General features: G+C 36.0%; 2 protein-coding genes across 6 annotated transcripts; both read left to right on the forward strand.

Moving 5' to 3' along the window:
- Positions 1-5,199: 5,199 nt before the first annotated feature.
- LOC130738873 (synaptotagmin-5) lies at positions 5,200-12,315 on the forward strand. Of its 3 annotated transcripts, XM_057591053.1 has the most exons (14): positions 5,200-5,860; positions 6,342-6,416; positions 6,498-6,605; positions 7,015-7,047; positions 7,133-7,222; positions 7,741-7,866; positions 8,175-8,318; positions 8,776-9,162; positions 9,242-9,376; positions 10,007-10,225; positions 10,328-10,600; positions 10,778-10,903; positions 11,147-11,449; positions 11,617-12,315. In XM_057591053.1, exons 1-14 carry the CDS (start codon positions 5,660-5,662, stop codon positions 11,839-11,841), a joined length of 2,445 nt encoding a protein of 814 aa, XP_057447036.1. In that variant the 5' UTR covers positions 5,200-5,659; the 3' UTR covers positions 11,842-12,315. The 3 variants fall into 3 exon arrangements, with proteins under 3 accessions (XP_057447036.1, XP_057447037.1, XP_057447038.1); XM_057591054.1 differs by lacking the exon at positions 6,498-6,605; XM_057591055.1 differs by lacking the exons at positions 5,200-5,860; positions 6,342-6,416; positions 6,498-6,605 and having other exon boundaries at positions 7,016-7,047; positions 7,138-7,222.
- Positions 12,316-13,292: 977 nt separating this feature from the next.
- On the forward strand, positions 13,293-20,678 carry LOC130738874 (CRM-domain containing factor CFM3, chloroplastic/mitochondrial). Of its 3 annotated transcripts, none has more exons than XM_057591057.1 (10): positions 13,293-14,272; positions 14,827-15,298; positions 15,379-15,509; positions 16,129-16,590; positions 17,059-17,215; positions 17,294-17,586; positions 17,677-17,736; positions 18,759-18,848; positions 19,488-19,657; positions 20,143-20,678. In XM_057591057.1, exons 1-9 carry the CDS (start codon positions 13,457-13,459, stop codon positions 19,590-19,592), a joined length of 2,586 nt encoding a protein of 861 aa, XP_057447040.1. In that variant the 5' UTR covers positions 13,293-13,456; the 3' UTR covers positions 19,593-19,657; positions 20,143-20,678. The 3 variants fall into 3 exon arrangements, with proteins under 3 accessions (XP_057447040.1, XP_057447041.1, XP_057447039.1); XM_057591056.1 differs by having other exon boundaries at positions 13,294-14,272; positions 20,158-20,678; XM_057591058.1 differs by lacking the exon at positions 18,759-18,848 and having other exon boundaries at positions 20,158-20,678.
- The last annotated feature ends 231 nt before the right edge of the window (positions 20,679-20,909 follow it).

The raw sequence follows: 20,909 nt of genomic DNA on the forward strand, positions 1-20,909 counted from the left end.
GGTTTAGGGTTTCGTGACATTTGAGACCTGCTTGACAAGAATTGGAGGTTTAGTCTTGGTTGGATCCGCCGGATAAGGAATGATGTTGCGGATTGGCTTGCTAGAAGGTGGGCTTATAAATCGCGTCGCGTCTAGTCTTGTGAATTTTGACACGCCTTCTTCTGAGCTTGAGACATTTCTGTTGTAGGACTCTCTTGCGGTTCCTTAGTTTCCCCGTCATTTGTCTTTTTGTTTTCCGATGCACAAAAATGATTAATAAAGGAAATGATGGATTTTTAATAAAATGATAAGGATAAAAATGAAAATAGATTCATTAAGCTTGAAACGGTTACGTCAGGTAACTTATTGCAAAAATTTTAACCTACTAAAATAAGTTTATTTACCAAACACTTACAGATTGCACTAACCTTCATAGGTTTATTAATGTGGCATTGATTTCCCATCTATTTTTTAATAAGACACAAACCACCCTTATTTTATTTGGAATTTTGCACGAACTTCGCTTCTGTTTATGATTATTGCACTAACGTTCTATATAAGATTTATCATTATAACACACCACATCTGCACTAACAGGAATGATGAGATGTCAATGCATTTTACAAATTGGAAAAGAAAATCAATGCAATAATGATAAAATTTAGAGAAGCTGGGTGTAAAATATTCTCTTAAACTATTTTTTTTAAAAGTCATTTTCTCTTAAACTAGTTTAATAAGTACTTCTAAAAAACTATTTAAATAAGTTTTAAATTAGTTGAAATGCTATGAAAAAAAAGTTTTTCCCTTTTCGTCCATTACCCTTCATAATGTTCACCAAATAACATATCCGCAATTCTTGTTGTTTACGATAGTTTATTGTCAATTAACGTTGTTGAACAAAGTCGTGAGTGTGACAAAGTCAAACATTTTGAGCCGAAGAAAGAATGACATAATTGCAGAAATTGTCCCTATGCTTTTTACAAATAATATATTGAGACTTGAGAGTTATCTTGAATTTCATAAGCACATTTAAGATAAGCTGAATATTTTTGGTCAACATTAAAATATAAGTTGATGAGTAGGTATAAAAATTAATTTGGCCCATTGATTTTGACCATGTTGGATGCGCGCACACCACATGTACGAAGGTCCAATGATATTTCCCAGTTGAGTATGAGGCTATGAAGTATGAACGCTAGTGGACAATACCATGTTGACTTTCAAATTCATGGCTGACATCCTTTTGTTATGTTTTTTTTGTTACATTTGTAATGTAATGTCACATATAGTTTAAAAATGTTAAATAAAATGTAATACGTTCAGTTTTTCAAAATTTGGAGATAATATTTAAGTAATTCAATTTTTTTTCACATCAAACTGTTTTATTTACAAAACGCTGAAATCTAAAAAAAAAAGGGTGAAATCTAGTTAAATAATGAAGGAGAATTCAATGTAATAATATGATAAATTTTAAGAAAAATTGGTACAACTTACTCATCAATCTAACACTTCATTGTTAACAATTAATTAAAATTTCACATTTGAACTATTTTCTGGGTGCATTGCGAGTGTACACACTCAACCTTTAGTATGATGTAGCATCTTTGTAGTTTAAAATAGCTTGGAGCTGGGTAACCATTTGTTGGAGAGCCCACCTCCGACGGTTTCGCATTTACTTTTGTATGATGTCTCGGGAGTTACCTTCCTGCGCTCTACTCGTGTGTAGCTATGTTTCTTGGGTTTAATCCCCCCTTTCAACCAAAAAAAAAAGCTTGGAGTTGGTGGTAACATGCACGGGATTTTAATCCTTGCCCTCTCCTTTTCTTTGCTATCCAAACAACTAGAAAACAATGTTTTCCTCTTAAAATTCATGACAAACTTCTCTTTTTACACAAAATCAACCCAACCAAACACAGTGTTGGAGAGATTAACTCTGTTGCAGATGGATTGACAAAGCATGACCTCGGGCTCAATTGTTCCTTGAAGATTTTTGATGTTATTCATGATTTTATTGCTTTAAACATTACCTGACATCTCCTTTGTATGTTATTGGATGAGTGGGCAGTTCTTTGTTTTGTTGTTCGGGCGTTTAGCCCGATTTCTTACCCAAAAAAATCTTGAGTTTTTGGTCGTTTGATTTTGGTTGGATAAAATTATGTTAAAAAATAAGTTTAATATAATTATGCTAGATAGAGAAAAGTGTTAATTTAACGTGTTTTTCAATATATGCACTTATCCTACTTGTTTGCTTCCATTTCGTATCATTTTAACCCTCATTTTAGTAGTTTAGTAAATATCTAGGTTTTGGTTATATTGTATGTTAATATCGGTTCTAATCCTAATTTTGATGTAGAAATGAGTTGATCACTTGAAGAAGGCTTGATTCTTGAGCAAGAAAAGCAAGTGAAGAAGTTGGCTCAAAGTTAGTTTGAGCGGACTAGAAGCCGAACAATAAAAGAAAAGGAAAGAACTTCGCCCAAAGTTAGCTCAAGCGATCATTTTACAGTAAGCTTTTCAGTAAAGTTCGCTCAGTTCGCTTGAGCGAACTGAAGGTGGTTCAAACTACTCCAGCTTGAAGACAGGTTCGCTGGAGCGTACGTAACTTGGCTCGAGCGAACTAAGGACGACCAAGCTTATAAAAAGGTACGAATATGATATTTTGAGAGAGTTCTTGCAATTAAAAAGAGAGGATAGAGAGAGAAACTTGAGAAAATAAATACAAACTCAAATAGGAGCTAGAAAGGTAGAATCCTAGGGTTCCAAGACCTTCCATCGGGCGGGAGACACGCCGAGGATGACACGAACTCGTCAATTCTTCTTAGTTCTCTTTGTAAACCTATATAGCATCCACGTCTATGGATAGCTAAACTTTTCTTGTTGGAATTGATTGTAGCATTTTGACCTTGATGTATTAACTTTGATCTCGACATAATTTTTTTTATTTCTATGCATGGTTTCAATGATATACCTTGTGCTTAATGCTTGTTTTAGCTTGATCACCTAGAACATACGTTTGAGTTTGATAGTATAGTGAGAACTAGATATTTGAATCTGACTTAGGTAATATCATCTAATGAATCTAAGATCTAGAGATAGGGTTAGATCATTAGTCAAAGAAACATCTACGTCTAATCCTTCTTGCTTTCTTAATCAATCAAGAGTTTGAGGGTTTATTTAGTGATTTGATAATCTTCGCACTGGGTAACCGTGTAGTAAAATAGGAAATGATTTCAGGAAACCAACCATAGAACAATATTTGTACTTAAATTCTTAGAATGGATTGGAGTCAATCGGTGAATTCTAATCCAACAACTTTCTCTATCTGATTTCAATTTGTTTTTAATTTTGCTTGTTTTACTTTTCCATGTGTTAGCAAATCAACATTTTTTGAACTCATTGCTTAATGTAATTTTACTAAAGAACGACATTTGTATTAGTAATTCACTGTGAATATGAAAAAATCATATGCTATACTACAATTAAGTCTTGAAGAATTCAAAAGTAGAGTGGTAAAATATCTTTCAACAAATATAGAAAAGTAATTTTCTAAAAGAATATCAACAAGTTGTAATTTGTGGATCATATGAGAGTTTGAAAAAAGCCAATGACTCCAGTTATATGTGGAATTTGTGTATCCTACCTCAGGAGGCTCATTTTATATGGAAAATTCTGAAGGGAGTTGTGCTGGTGTGATGTTAATTTTAGAATAAAGGAGTGGTGTGTCCTTGAAGGTGGCTACATTGTGAAGTAGAGGATGAGACGCTTGACCGCTCGCTCCCTGATTGCTGATGGAGCAGAGGAGTTTAGTTTCTCTCTAAGTCTGACTTCTCTTGGAAGAGTGACATGAATGAGGGGTTGGTACAAATCATTCTTCAAGCTCCTACATATGTTGTAGAGTTGGTGTGCTCCATTTTGTATCATATTTGGAAAAAAAATGCCTCCGATTTTTTTTTTTGCCTAAAGCCCTTGCTTGGACGGCTTTACTCTTGGATCGATCTTGTCATCAGAATCTTGACTCTTCTCGTTTCTAGACGAGAAATGCTATTACATGGGTTCAGGCGTGTCTTGGCCGAGGTTGGAATATTCATATTGACTATGTGTCACGAGAATGTAACAAAGCAATGGATACCTTAGCTCGTGAAGCTTGTAGGGATTGGTCTTTGCAATATATTTATAGGTTACTTTCTTCTTCTCTCATTCAGGCGGATACCCCATTCAAGCCTTGTGTCTTTTGCTTTTACCGTTATATTTACAATTTTAGAGTTTTTTCTTCATTTCTTGACATTTTTAGACAGAGAATCCAAAACGTGTCCCCGTAGGATAGCTCAAGTGGTAGGAGCTGAGGGACATATGGGTTGGGTAGGGGGAGATCCAGGGATCGATTCCTGACGAATGCAATTTATCTTTCCGATTTAAAAAAATAAAAAAGAATCGAAAACGTGTTGCCAGATACCACAATGGGGAATATCAGAATTGTTTTTTCATCGTTTTGTCTTTTTCAAACAATACCGAAAAAACTTGTAACTCTTTTATAACTTGCGTTAGCATAGAAAAGAAAAGCATTTTTTTTATAACAGAATGATCTTTATTAATTAAATAAATAAATACAAGAAGGCCATCTTTGTCAAAATATTTTTTATAATTTCGCATTATATTATTTATTTCTTTCATTAGTTAACTTTTAAATATGCAATTAATTGGATGATTGTTTCGAAAAAATTTGAAAGATAAAGACGATGAACTAATTAGTACTATTACACCTAATTTCTTTTTTTAGGTGTATGTCTTAACTTTTTCCCCTAAAAAAAGAAAATCTTAAGTTCTAACATTAAAAATGTTACTACTAATTACTAAATAAATACAGAAGTCTTCTGCAAAATACAAATGGAAATAAATAAATAAAAGTAAATACGATTTAATTTATATACACAAATAAAAGAATTCGTCTTTTAGATAAATAAATAAATAAAAGCTGAAATTTCTAGTAAAAAAAAATCATGTGATGATAAATCAATCAACTTTTCACAATAAGTGCATAATAATTAAATTCAAATAAATAGAAAATACTCAGATAAAAAATGTACTAGTCAAAATTGAGGAACATGAAGCAGCATTCCCAAAGTGGTGGAAGAAGACACAAGTTTGGTACTTTTGATTCACCATTTACCGTTTCCAATGTCTTCATCAGTTCAGACAAATTAAAACAACTACTACCGTTTTGTTTTGTAACAACAACAAAGAGTTTCAGTTTCTCATCACCATTCAACTCAGCTGACTTTTCCCCTTCTCTCTCTATAACCTTCTCAGCTTCCATTGACACCCTTCAAGATTTGTCAACTCCCTAAACATTCATTTTCTTAACTCTTCCTTCCATTTTCCATTTGCTGCCAATTTCCCTGGTTTTTCCATTTTCTCTATTTTTTTCCATTCAAACAGAAGCTTCATACCCTTTGAATCATTGACCTTGGTCTTTTTTTATACCCTTACTACCCCTTGTTTGTTTTTTCTTCTCTGAATTTCTCTTGTGGCTGCTATGGATTGTGGATTGAATCAAGAGAACCAACTGGGTCTCAAGTCCTTTAAATTCTAAAAAGTTTCATTTTTTATTGTTTTTTTCTCTCCTCTATTTGCTCCTTGCTTTAAGGGGTTGTTGTTGGGTGTTAAGGAAACAAGGCAGGCAATGAGTAGCAAGAAAAGGGTGATTTCCTTTGTGAGTAGTATTGAAGATGCTGCTGTGGACTTCTTCAATCATCTCTTGCAGGAGAAGCCTCAGATTTCATTCTTCATTCCACTGATTCTGATTGCTTGGGTTGTTGAGAGATGGGTCTTCCCTTTCTCCACTTGGGTTCCTATTGCACTTGCTGTGTGGACAACAATACAGGTAAATTACCTTACCCTCTTTCCCCTTGCTCTGTTATCTTCTTATCTTCACCATAGTTTATCCCAAAATTGTTCCTCAAATTTTTATTTGGTGAGGATGTTCTTCCCTGATCAATTTAGTTTCAAATTTAAATGCATAAATTATGTATGGATGTTGTTGTTGGAGATAATTTTATATAATGTTCCCATTGCTTATGTAATTTGTTAGTATAAAATGTTACCTGTAGATATCTTTCTTTGTCAGATCTCTAAGTTGGTTGTGATCATGTGATTTTGGAACTCTTAATTACCAATTGAAAGCATGAGTGTTTAATTGAATAAAATAAGACCAGATCAGTGGTATTTGAGCTTGAGCTCCCTATGCTTATATGTGTACAATTTTAATAAATATGTGTACTTTACTTCACATTCTGAGTTAATGGTTTTTGGTAGTTGCGTATGATATAAGCTGTTAGTGTGAGATACTGCTTTTTCTTTTTCAGTATGGGAGATATCAACGCAAGCTACTAGTGGAGGATTTGGATAAGAAATGGAAGCGAATCATACTGAATGTCTCGGTACATTCCTTATCTTTTCTCCCTTTACATTCCTAATGTGCTTTATGATGTTGACTTCAACTTTGTGTTCAAATAATATAGCCCATCACACCATTGGAGCACTGTGAGTGGCTTAATAAGTTGTTGACAGAAATCTGGTCCAACTATTTTAACCAGAAGCTCTCAAACAGGTTATCAGATATAGTTGAGGTGAAATTTCACAGACTTTCGCAGTTACTACATTGATTTTTTGTTTTGTTTTACATTTTCATTCCAATCTGAAATTGGAATTTGGCTTCTATTTATTGTTGGACTGAAATAAATCACTTAGGTTATACTTCTTCGTTGTTTCCACTTCTTTTTTGCAACTTTCAAAATGTTTTTCCAAAAATAGGCATACAAAATTCGTCACTTACATTCATCTATTTCTTAATTATTTTACGTACTTCCAAGGAAATTAATTAATAACCGAGGCAAATGACATAACAAGAAATTAGACGAAATTTTCAATAAAAATGAGAACATTAGTTCTAATTCTTAATTTGTGTCAAGTTTAAGGAATAGAGGGAGTATTTTGATAGATGAACTAATTAAACTTTTCTTTCTTTTGTGTCTCTAGAAACGTTTAAAGCTCCGGAAACCAAGATTTCTAGTAAGTAACTCTTATTTTCTTCCTTGACAGAGTTGATAGTTTCAAATATTTGTTCGATGTGTAATGAACTAGAATCCTTCTGTAGGATAGAGTTGAGCTGCAGGGGTTTTCACTTGGATCATGCCCTCCAAGCTTGGCTTTGCAAGGGATGCGGTGGTCAACTATCGGTGATCAGGTATTAGTTTTCTCCACATTTCAAACATCACTAGTAAATAGATTTTCTAGATTTTTAATTAGGAAGATTCATTCTCCCCTTCATTTGTACTGTTTTTTATGAGCAATACAGGAAACAGATTCCGGTCTAAATCTGCAATTTTTTTTTTGTTGCTTGATGTGATGTTAATACCAATACTACAGCCACTATGAGCTTTGGCACTTCCACTATTTTTATTGCCTTTTTCTCTTCCACTGTCAAGGCTTCTTCTATTGTGTGATCTTTATGTTGCTGACATCAGCAAGTGCACAGGAAAATTATATGCACAGTTTGAAAACTAAATTTCAATTTTATTTAGAAGTAAATTGTTAAAGATCATAATAATAGGAGTCTATGAATCTTCTTTACATCTCACTCAATGCCACCTAGGTAGTACATTTGACTTTCATATTTCTATTACGCCTGCCTCTATCCTTTTAGCATTGACATATTAACAAATATCTGAGGTTTTGATAAAGCACTCTGATGGTATCTTACAGCGAGTCATGCAACTGGGTTTTGATTGGGACACAAATGAAATGAGCATTTTGTTGCTTGCTAAGCTTGCGAAGCCATTGATTGGAACTGCTCGGATTGTGATCAACAGTCTTCATATCAAGGGTGATGTATGTAACACAACTTTTTTTGTTCATTTTTTTAACATAAAAAAGCTTTATAAACTAGAAAGTAGGATATAATATGAGAACAAAGTTGGTTTGGTTTTTGAAGCTTACATATAATTATGACTTTCTTCTTTGAGAAGTATCAAACATGATAACCAGCTCACCACATTTTTTCTTTTAAACAATGTCTCCATTAGATTCTACTGTCATTGGGTCTCGGGCCAGTCCATTGCTTTTCATGCATTATTGCGAAACTGGTTTGGTGTTTTTCTTTATATTAATCTAATCATCTTTCATATTCATTTTTGCAGCTCCTTATTACACCGATTCTAGATGGAAAAGCACTCCTATATTCATTTGTATCAACACCTGAGGTGCGAGTAGGAATTGCCTTTGGAAGCGGTGGGAGCCAGTCACTTCCTGCCACTGAGTGGCCTGGTGTTTCTTCTTGGCTGGTGGGTTCCCACTAAGTTTAATGTTATGTTTGTAGAAAAGTAACCAAATTGCATTTGTTTGTGATGAGCGGCATAGCTATCTTACATTTATGGTACTGTTGGAAAAAGATACATACACTTTTGGCTCAGCTACAACTTTGGAAATCACATTATGCACTGCAGATATCTTGCTTATGCAGCGTTAACTGATTTCAGTCTGATATTAAGATTTATTTCCAGATGCATATAGGTTCGGTATAAGGACAGTTCATATAACTCTATGTAAGAACAGAACATGAACTAGAAAATTCTTTGTATTTTCAGTTAATTTGATTTTTAGGAATTCATAATATAAAGGTAGTTTGACTCTCTATTTTCAGATGAAAAGAAGTCTCTCAGAATTTTGGCTAACTTTCTATTTATTTTTCCTGAGCACTTCCTATTTTTCATATTAATTGAAAGTTTACATATTATGCAGGAAAAACTTTTTGCTGACACCTTGGTTAAAACCATGGTGGAACCTCGCCGTCGTTGTTTCACTTTGCCTGCAGTTGATTTAAGGAAAAAGGCTGTTGGAGGAGTTATATATATTAGAGTGATTTCAGCAAATAAACTTTCTAGGAGTTCCTTCAAAGCACTGAGATATTCAGAAGACAATTTTGATGACAAGGACCTACAGACATTTGTAGAAGTAGAAATTGAGGAATTAACCAGAAGAACAGATGTCAGACTTGGTTCAACCCCTAGATGGGACGCACCGTTTAATATGGTTTTGCATGATAATACAGGAACTCTTCGCTTCAATCTTTATGAGAGTCTTCCTAACAGTGTGAAGTGTGACTATCTAGCAAGCTGTGAAGTCAAGGTAAGGCCGTCAATGCTCTCCTTTGCAACCTTTCTTTTTTGGAAGTACTATGCTAAGATAATGTTATGTCTTTGCTCAGTTGAGGCATGTTGAAGACGATTCGACAATAATGTGGGCAGTTGGACCTGATTCTGGGGTCATAGCAAAGCAAGCTCTGTTTTGTGGAGATGAAATTGAAATGGTTGTCCCATTTGAGGGGGCCAACTCTGGAGAGGTACAGTATTTTATGATTATGTAATAATTAGTCCCTCCTGCTTTTCTTGCTTGTAAATCATGATACACAGTTGACACTTTGGTTATCTTACCGTGGCATTATTTTATCCTCAACGAAGATAACATGGTTGTTCTTCATTCCTTATCTTAACAAGCAACTTGGTTAAAATATGATGAAGCATGAGTCTGAATATTATTGCATAACTTCAATATTTATTCTTGATGTATGTCAAAAGGAACATGCTCATATCCTGAATCATGTTCGTTGATTTCTGAAGCTGAAACATTGGATGATATAATTTGAAATGAGGTTATAGTTTCATATCAATTGTCTCTTTCTGGTTTGATGCTCTTAACTGCACTAGCACTCTTTCATTCTCTGCTTGTTGAGTTTGTTTGGTCAAAATTGTTCTTCGTTCTTTACTAAAAATCTAAAACTACATTTCAATATACCATAATTCTTATAATGGCATAGTTTTCTGTTTTTATCTTCTGACTTGTTTTTAATCTCTAGTCATGACTTGAAAGTTGAAAATGGATGCATGATTTACCTTTCTGAATGAAAAAAAATTAGTGTTGAATCTGACATATTGACCATTTATTCATTCTACCTCTTGTCTTCATTTTATAGTTGAAGGTGAGCGTCGTAGTAAAAGAATGGCAATTTTCTGATGGTTCACATACCATGAACAATCTCCGAGCTAGCTCTCAGCAGTCACTTAATGGATCATCAAATCTTCCATTAAGAACTGGACGGAAACTTTACGTAACTGTTGTGGAAGGCAAGGATCTTGCTGCAAAAGAAAAATCTGGAAAATTTGATCCATACTTTAAATTGCAGTATGGAAAGGTGAGTGACACTGAGTGTGTGTGAGATTCTGACTGTACTAAGGTTGTGAATTGGAAATTATGCTTTATCTAATTCTAATTCTGGTTTAAATAATCTTTTCAGGTTGTCCAGAGGACAAAGACTTCTCATACTCCAAATCCTTCCTGGAATCAAATGTTTGAATTTGATGAGATTGGTGGCGGTGAATACTTAAAAGTTAAAGGCTTTAGTGAAGAAACTTTTGGAGATGAGAACATTGGCAGTGCACAAGTAAATTTGGAAGGGCTGGTTGATGGCTCGGCCAGGGACGTGTGGATCCCTCTTGAAAGAGTGCGTTCTGGAGAATTAAGACTTCAAGTAGAAGCAGTTAGGGTGGATGATCAAGAAGGATCAACGGTGCGTATTTGCAGTAGGAAATAAGTGGTTCTTTCAATCATTTAGCTACAAGATGTAAAATTGGATACGAAAGGCTAAGACACATTGTATTTGCATATCATCACTTACGTTATTCATTGCTGATTTTAACCTCTTGGATATTCATTCTGACGCGCTTCACACCTTTGAAATGGCCAGGGTTCAGGTAATGGTTGGATAGAACTTGTTTTGATTGAAGGAAGGGATCTTGTTGCCGCCGATCTCAGAGGCACGAGTGATCCATATGTGAGGGTACACTATGGAAACATAAAGAAAAAGACAAAGGTTGGAATACTTCATCCTTGAATCAAGTGATCCATATAACCGACGTAACTTTGTTGGAAAGACTTTTGTTATTGTCGTTGTTGTAAGCTAATTTACTTATTTTCTGAAGGGAACTCTCTAGACTTTTCATTATACCCATTTTTGTTCTTCACAATTACATATTTCCTGTACAACGCCATGTTGTCATTGTTTCAATCTTGCAAAAGTCAAGTACTTAATTTTAAGTGTGGCTTTGTCTGGCAGATTATACATAAAACACTTAACCCTCAATGGAACCAGACCCTTGAGTTCCCTGATGATGGAAGTCCCCTGGTACTTTATGTCAAGGACCACAACGCGTTACTACCGACATCAAGTATAGGGGAATGCGTTGTAGAATATCAAAGGTTGCCCCCGAACCAGATGGCTGACAAGTGGATACCTCTCCAGGGGGTGAAAAAGGGTGAGATTCACATCCAAATTACTAGAAAAGTTCCAGAGGTGCAGAAGAGGAAGAGTATAGACTCTGAACCTTCCTTGGGTAAATTACACCAAATTCCTAGCCAGGTGAGATCTTCATAGATGTTTCACAACACCTCTCTTTGTTATATCGTATGAAGTAATGATTATGTTAATTAATTGCAGTGCACATACTTTTTTTATTTGATGTTAATACCATTCTCATTTTCATTTTGTGCTGTTGTTCTAACATGGTGCAAATTGAACTTTATCAGATAAAAGAGATGATGATCAAGTTCAGGTCATTAATAGAGGATGAAAATCTTGAAGGACTTTCTACAACATTGAGTGAGCTAGAAACTCTAGAGGATACACAGGAAGGGTACATTGTCCAGTTGGAGACTGAACAAATGCTTCTTCTCAGCAAAATAAAGGAACTTGGCAAAGAGATCATTAATTCTTCTCCTTCTCAGAGCAGAAGATCTTCTGAAAGCCCTTAGTATTTAATATTTTCCATGCAAATTTTTGCTTGGGAATCATCAGGGACAGATTTTGTACATGTTTGTCAGACTAGCTTGTATTCATATACTGCCATGGATAGCTTGTAAATGGTTATTTGATAACTAATGCCATCCCCACACATCTTAATACCATCCCCATTGAATTCCACGGAAAAAAAAATGCATACCTCACTTTAAAGTGCCGTATGAAAAAAATGGAAAATGCATACTGCACTTTAAAGTGCGGTACACATAGGGATGGTATTAAAATGTGTGGGGATGGTATTAATAACAACAATGCCTTTTTTCTTTCTATTGTGAAGTTGCTTTCTGGGAGGGGGATTGCATAATTAAAGGAAAGATTTGCTGTATTTACACTTGTAGTGGAAATCAGGTTCACTCTGGACTCTCAATGTGGAAAAAAGATAAAGTTAATATTATAGGGTTGAAATGAAGATGAATTGGTTACTGTTATCCTTTCATTATTTTTTATATTTAGAGATTTCTTATCTACTGTTATCTCGCCTTAATGCCAAAGGAATATCAATGCAAGTCCAACTATTAAGTGGGATTCTCATTTGTCAGTCAGGTTGCATACATTATATAATTTTGTTTCAAAAATTCCAATTTAATTTATAGCATGACTAATACTCAAACGGCAACGGTCACAATGGTTAAAAGTGATTGTTTGAATTTTTAAATCAAAATTTAGATCCTTAAATGTTATACTCTTGAGGAGATCTTCGGTGTTGACCACAATAGATCTTTACAACGAATAACAACAACAAAAGTAATTTTGTTTTAAAATCCATTACCTCCCCTCATGAATCAAGGGAACATCAACGCACAAACACCAAATGAAGTAATGGTATAAGGACCGAGTTTCAATTAAACAAAGAGGACTAAGTTTTTAAACTTCTTGTAGGTAAACTAAACTTGCTCTAGGTCGACATGAATGCATGTTTGGTTTGGCATTGGACCAAACGTGATTTCACATATCTCACCACACCAACAAAGAAGCTAGAATTTGCCACGTTAAGTTTAATATGGATTAGAGAAGCATGATTTCGACATGTTGTCAATGTGAATTGCTTTGATAGAGAGTCACTTTCGGGTTGTGGGGCGAAAGAGGATCTTGAATAAATTCCCTCTTTGCCCGCAGCTAGTTTAGATATGGCAAGCGGTTCGACTCAAGTGTCTGTTAAAGAACCAAATGGGTAAAGCACCGGATCCATACAACCATTTACCACCTACGCTCCGCCATCCATTCCATGTTCAGGAGCCTAGGGAAGGGGATACCGATCAAACATTTGACGAAGGGGATTAGCAAAAGAGAGTCTACCGGACGGGTTCCACTAGAATAAAGGATGCTTGTGTCATTTAGCCAAACTCTAAGGGTGTGAGTGCAATTTTCCTGATAAACAAACACTCACTAAAAAGAACTAAAAAATCTCAGTTTCCCCAGGAAAAACAACCTTATCATATCTTGTCTCTGTTCCACTGTGTCTTCCCCTTCAACTCTCCTCTATTCCATTCATCTCTGCAACATTCTCATCATCCAAACAAACACAGCACCCAAAATGCACCACCACTGAACAACAACAACCTCAAAACAATGGCGTTCACCAACACCACTGGTAAACTCTCAGAATTATCTTTCAGTTCATCACCATCATCACTCTCACTCTCACTCAACCTTCCTCGCTTTTTCACTCTCACCCATCTCTTCCTCCCTCATTCCAAACCCTCTTTTCGCACTCTCACCTTCTCTTCTCTCCGAACCAGCCACCACCACAATTCCTCCCCAAAACCCAACCCCACCGCGCCCTGGCTCGCCAAAACCGCCTCACCTCCCAAAAGGGTCTCCGAATCTGCCACCGAAGAAGACCCATCGAACCGTCAACCGGGTATTCGACAAAACCCGGTTGAAAGGATTGTTCTCCGGTTGCGGAACCTGGGGTTGGTTTCTGATGAAGATGAGGAAGCAGCAGCAGCAGGAGGAGAAGAAGAAGGAGAAGATAGGGTCAGTCCATTGCCGGTGACCGGCGAGGAGAAGCTGGGGGAGTTGCTGAGGCGGGAATGGGTTCGTCCTGATGCCGGGTTGCTGGAGGATGATGATGAGGGTGAGGAGGGGGTGTTGCCGTGGCAGAAAGAGGAAGAGGGGTTTGTGGGTAGTGGGGTTGAGGAGGGGTTGAGGAGGAGGATGTTAAGGGCTCCAAGTTTGGCTGAGTTGACACTTGAGGATGAGTTGTTGAGGAGGTTGAGGAGAGAGGGGATGCGTGTGAGGGAGAGGATTAGTATCCCCAAAGCTGGTCTCACAAAAGATGTGATGGATAAGATTCACGAGAAGTGGAGGAAGGAGGAGTTGGTGAGGCTCAAGTTTCATGAGGAGCTTGCGCGGAACATGAAGATTGCTCATGAGATTGTTGAGGTTTCTTTACTTGCCTTGCCTTTGTTTTGCTTCCATTGCATTCCTTCCTTTCACTTGGAAAATGAATGTATGTGTGGCATCAATAAATTGCTCATCAATGTATGTATGTTTGTTTTGTTCTTGTTTTGGTGGATTTTCGGAGTTGCATTCAAAACAAGGAAAGCATACACCCTTCAAATAGTAGCGATCTTGAGTAGTATTAACTTCATGTGTTCTGTTAGTAGTAGTAATAGTCTCTTTTTAATTTAAGATGTATTTTTTTGTTTATGTATTCTGTTATAGTCGTGTCATGTCTCACTTTAAAAATTTGCCATAGCTTTGTGTCTGTGTCCTGTGTCGTGTCATATGTGTGTTCGTGTCGTATTCATCCTTCTTAGATTTGGAATTGGCACGTGTCTTACTTGTCAGTCAAGTCAGTTGTCATTGCTGCTATGTGAGAGTGAAAGAGACCATTGTGCAGAGTGTGTATACAACTTCATGCTTGCTTGTATGTTAAATGTTAGTGGTTGTTATTGTGTTGAAGAACATATCAACTGACCTGTTGTAGTGTGCAGCGTCGAACGGGAGGATTGGTTACATGGAGATCGGGAAGTATTATGATGGTGTATCGTGGTATTAATTATCAAGGGCCTCCCTCCACGAAGGAACTTGATGAAAAAGAAGGTGATGGCTTTTTTATCCCGGATGTCTCATCAGGAAGCTTGCCAAGCACTAAAGACAGTAATGCAATTGCAAACTCATCCCTGGAGAAGAGTGAGCTAGCTGCAAGGAATCAGGAACAGCCTAAGAACATGACGGAAGAGGAAGCAGAGTACAATGCGCTGCTTGATGGTTTGGGTCCTCGTTTTGTTGAATGGTGGGGTACAGGAGTACTTCCTGTCGATGCTGATTTACTTCCCCGTACAGTTCCTGGTTACAAAACACCTTTTAGGCTTCTTCCTGCAGGGATGCGTTCTCGACTAACAAATGCAGAGATGACCAATTTAAGAAAACTTGCAAAATCACTTCCTTGCCATTTTTCCTTGGGTAAAATTTTCATCCACTACAGTATTTTATAAATTTATTTTCATTTTATTTATAGAAATCTTTCTTTGGACTTCATGAAGGGAGAAATAGAAATCACCAAGGTCTGGCATGTGCTATTCTTAAGCTTTGGGAAAAAAGTTTACTTGCAAAGATTGCTATCAAACGTGGTATCCAGAACACAAACAATAAATTAATGGCTGATGAGCTCAAGGTATTTGTAATTTTGCAACGAAATGCTTGTGCAACATGTTTGTATCTAGTTTAACGCATCAATTCTAAAAGTGCTGATTGTTGAAGCTGCAAAGCTGATACAATCAATTAGGGTAGTTGAGTGATTGAGATTATTATGTTAATAGATCAGTTACTAATATGTCTAAGGCCCTGTAATTGATGATCTCATCAAGACAATTCTGTTGTATTCTAAATACTTTTTTTTGGTTATAATTCAATTATCCTCTGAAGATGTTGGCTATACTTATATTGAGTAACACTAAGGTGTCACCGACCAAAACCAGTTGTTTTCAGCTTTTCCAATAATTTTAGCCGCTAGCAAATAATTACAGTTTGGAACAATAAAAAGGAATGATATGCTCAAAGAACTAACATGCTCTTTCCATCTATGCCCAAAATATCACTTTTGTTAAAACAATTATTTTATTTTGAACATATTAATACTCATTCTCTTGTCTGATGCAATGTGGCTGAAGCTATGTTTTTAACATTGTCATTTCTTTTGTTGATAAGGCTTCATGAGCTAAGAATATGGAACAAGGCATTAGTTCTGTTAATTTGAATTTCAGAAAAGTGATTTTTCCCCTGTTATGGTGCAGACATTAACAGGAGGCACCTTGCTGCTAAGGAATAAATATTACATTGTTATATATCGTGGGAAGGACTTTGTTCCAACAGATGTGGCTGCAGTTTTAGCTGAAAGACAGGAATTGACAAAACAGGTACAAGATGTTGAAGAGAAGGTGCGTTGCAGAGCTGTTGATGCAACATCAGGACAAGGTGAAGCAACAACACCGGCAGGCGCTGCAGTTTTAGCTGAAAGACAGGAGTTGACAGAACAGGTACAAGATGTTGAAGAGAAGGTGCATTGCAGAGCTGTTGATGCAACATCAGGACAAGGTGAATCAACAACACCGGCAGGCTCATTAGCAGAGTTTTATGAGGCCAAGGCTCGTTGGGGAAGGGACATATCTACGGAAGAACGTGAGAAGATGAAGGAAGAAGTTGCCAATGCCAAGACTGTGAAGCTTGTCAGGCATACTGAGCATAAGCTATCTCTTGTAAGCATCTACATATTTTATGAAGATATGCTTGAGATAGTTCTTGGTTTATATGAACAGAAAGTCAGACTTGGTTTATAATGCTTTAGTGGAAATCAGTGTTATTATAAAGAGTATTCCTCAGATTAGAAGAAAATATAAATCCAGTCAGCTTTTTTCTCCCCTTATTTTTTATTGCTGTATGTTTGCTAATGCCTACTTACAGTTTTATTGTAAATTTCACTTTAGATTTTAAATTAATCTGAATGAGATAGTAATTAATTTCAACTGCATATGGTTATAACGCTCAATTGTATACTATATATATTTGTCTGCTTGCAGCTGGCTATTACTTATTTGAACAAAATCTACAATGCAGCATAATTAGCTGGGTCCTGGTTAACATAATATGTCTTGTATCTGTTTGTCATGGTCTTCTTAACAACATTTAACTTTCTTTCCATATTTGCGACTCTTATGCATGAATAGGCCCAGGCCAAAAAGCTTAGAGCAGAAAAGCTGTTAGCCAAAATAGAAGCAGCTATGGTTCCAGGTGGTCCTGATTATGACCAGGAAACCATCACAGAGGAAGAGCGTGTCGTGTTCCGTAGGATTGGTTTGAGAATGAAGGCATACTTACCACTTGGTGAGTAAATGCTTAACTGCACAAAAGTTGCCCGATTGTAACTATGCAATACTGACACCTTTTGATGAAAATGTCCAGGTATACGTGGTGTTTTTGATGGTGTCATTGAAAATATGCATTTGCATTGGAAACACAGGGAACTTGTAAAATTGATATCAAAACAAAAGACTCTGGCTTTTGTTGAAGACACAGCAAGGTTACTGGAATATGAGAGTGGTGGAATACTAGTGGCAATAGAAAGAGTTTCTAAAGGATTTGCTCTTATTTATTATCGTGGAAAGAATTATAAACGGCCCATTACTCTCAGGCCTAGAAACCTTCTAACAAAGCAAAAGGCATTGAAGCGTTCCATAGCCATGCAACGCCATGAGGTTCCTGTTTCTAAATGACAATTACTAATCTAGTTATCTCTTACAGCCTTACTCTGTAATTTTACCTTTGATTTTTCTTGAACTGTGCAGGCTCTGAGTCAGCATATTACAGAACTGGAAAAAAATATAGACGAAATGAACAAAGAACTTGTAAGTATTAACTTATCAGTTATCATAATTTATTTAGTTACAATTTTATAAAGAGGAGATGTTACTCCAAAAATTTAGGCAATTAAATGATTTGACTGGTTGTAGTCTCTGAGTAGATTTTTACTTCATTATCACCAATTGAAAGGACTGGGATAACCCTCTTCAAAAGTATCTTGGTTTTGCATAATCTTCAATCAATATTAGCAATTGAAGCCCTTCTGCCTTCTGAGCTTAAACTGAGGTTATGTTATAGGGTCTACTTTAGTTATTCAACTTCAACACATGGGATCGGTCATTTACTGAAATCAGCACATGACTCCAAAATATGTTTTTGTATGATTTTATATATGCACATCATACATCCTATGCCCTAACTCCTGCTTTGTCCCAATGTTGGCATTTACATAAAGTATTTTTGGAATTTTACTCTACTCAAACATATTTGAAAATAGTATCAACACATGACCTACTAACAGGTCAGCACTGTGGTTTGTCTAAGGTCCCCTGTTAGGAAATAACACAGCTGAAGAAGTAAAATAAACCAGGAGCGCAATCAACAACACAAGAATATAACGTGGAAACTCCAAAACCGGAGAAAAAACCACGGCCGTTGTCAAAACCGACAACCAGAAAATAAACACTATGTGAAAATTGTTACAACACATAGACTTCACTCTCAACCACCCCATAACCCCAGTACACCCACACTCTCCAAAGTAAATATTTGAACTACATCTCACAATACTCTAAAACAAGAGCATAAGAGAAAAAGAAAACACAAATATAAACTTAAAGTGTTTTCAGGTGCTACATCTTTGGTGTTTTTGGTGTGTTGAAACAAGGAGCCTGAGATCCCTATATATAGTCTTGAACCCTCCCACGCCTCACTAATCTAAGCGATGTGGGACTTCTCCAAGATGCATAACTTGATCTTTTTTCTCCTTCATTAGCAATGTGGGACTTACATTGCAATCAACCCCAACAGTCCCTACATCAGCTTGTCTAATTTATTCTTTTATCAGGGCGTGTCTCAAGATTTGGAGGTTCAAGACAAGTGGAGCATGGAGGAAGAGGACAAAAAACAACTAGACCCCATCTCAGAACTCACCCAAGTGAGATACCGCTCCCCTCTCCTTATTTTCTTATCTGCTTTACTTTGGGATTGCTATCAATGGTTTTTATAATTTCCTCATACTTATAGAGTGTAGTTCTCATATATAACTTAGGCTGTAAGATTTGAAATCTAATATAGGAAGGTTATATTAACAACCCTTCCTTCTAATTTTATAAATTAAACTTCCTTCTCCATTTCATAGACAGGAAGGGAAACTACTTTTGAACATTTACCATTCACTTGGTGTGAGTACTTTAGAAGGTGAAATGAACATTTTGGGTGAAGTTCCAAAGTCGATATTAAGGGTATCTAAAACTCTTTTTCATCTTTTAAGTTCAAATTCAATGATATAGAGTTCAAAATTAGTTGCTAGAACCACTGAAAGTTTAAGAGAAGAACGATGCTTGTTTGTATTTGCTAACCTATAATAAGGTTCATTTATATCAAAATGGACCGATATGGAGGGGAGTGTAGTTTACCCATGTAGAAGTGACTATTATGGAGTATGAAAATGTATAACATTAATTTACTCATCAGCTGAAAAAGGGAAAGGAGCAAAAAAATCGATAGAAAGAAAATACGAATGGAATAGTTTTTCTTTTCAATAACCATTAACTTTTGCAGTTGTTATTTGCAGAGTGAGGATGAGGATTCTGATGGTTTTGATGATGAGGAAGACTCCGATTGGGATGAAGATGAGGACGCTGAGTTTCCAGAATTCAACATTGATGGGCATCCTTGAAGGCAGGTTGACAGATATGCATTGGAGTTTCTCTATGACATCTGTCATTGCCTTCGGCGAGATAGGTATCTACTTTGCTATTTGCTATTTGGTCACATAGCTGATAAGTTCACAACCACAATCTTCGTAGACTGCATTTTAGGAAATAATTAAATATGGATATAATACTTTAGCTCTGTGATTCTTGCACTGTTATTGCCAAAAGTAGATGAAACTTGAAATAACAGGCTGATTGTAGTAGTGTTTGTTCGATAGGTTTGGGGTATGAATTTGGTCTTGTATGCTATGCACAACTTAATAAACTTTGTTGATAGATGGGGCAATTTTTTCCCTTTAAAAAGGATTAATTGCATTGAATTTAGTAATATTAAGAATAATTCTAAATCCTCTGACTTGTCTCCTAATAATCCCCTCCTAATTACTAAATAAAGAAAGAATTTAATGATTTTTATGTTTTCAGAATATTAAGTACCCTTATTTTTTTCATTTATTATTTTCTTTATGAAGTATTAGATGATTTGTAGGAGGATATAACATTGCTTATTTATAGTTCTCCCTCATGTAGGGCAATGAAGAGACAGGCTGACATCAACATGAATGGTTTTTCCTCAATTTGTACATTCTTAGAGCTGATAATGTGGGAGTGGGAGTTTGATTTATACAAAGTTCTACACGTATGTGCCTGCATATCATTCGCAGTCCTGCAGTGGCTAAAATCCGTCAGTATTTGCCTGTTTGCCTCAGGTTTTTCATTTGAGTGGCACTTAATCTTTCACTGTTCTTTGAGATGGTATCTTTTAGAATGCTAGCTGACTTCTGAGTAGCATGGACAAACACTCATCTGTATACTGTAGTCTGCCTTACATTGTAGTTCACCTGATTACTGTAAATCCTTCATCATATTGTAACAGGAATAACTCCTTTCTTGTATTCACTATTGTGATATTGTTCCTTCCCGTGATTTTAATTTTGTTGCCTTCAATGCTGTGGGGGTAAACAGTAAATGTACCATGTTGATGTGATTATGATATGATAAGAAGCACAATTTTGGTTATAACTTTCAAACTCGATCAGCTGTTATTTTCACCTTGTTCACTTCTCTCTTTTGTAAAAAAGTAGTAAATTGCTATGCCTGTTTATTTTGATTATACATCCTAGAGTTGTATCCCCTTCAAATTCATAACATCATTATTTTGATAAATGTACTGGAGCGAAAGCATTGCATCGTTCTAAGATCAGGGCATATTGCAAGTCTTAATAAAAATATATAACGAAGAAAATCATGATCATCAACAGAAGTTGAATCTGCAATAATCT

This window comes from Lotus japonicus, chromosome 2, assembly GCF_012489685.1.
Source record: "Lotus japonicus ecotype B-129 chromosome 2, LjGifu_v1.2".
NCBI lineage: Eukaryota > Viridiplantae > Streptophyta > Magnoliopsida > Fabales > Fabaceae > Lotus > Lotus japonicus.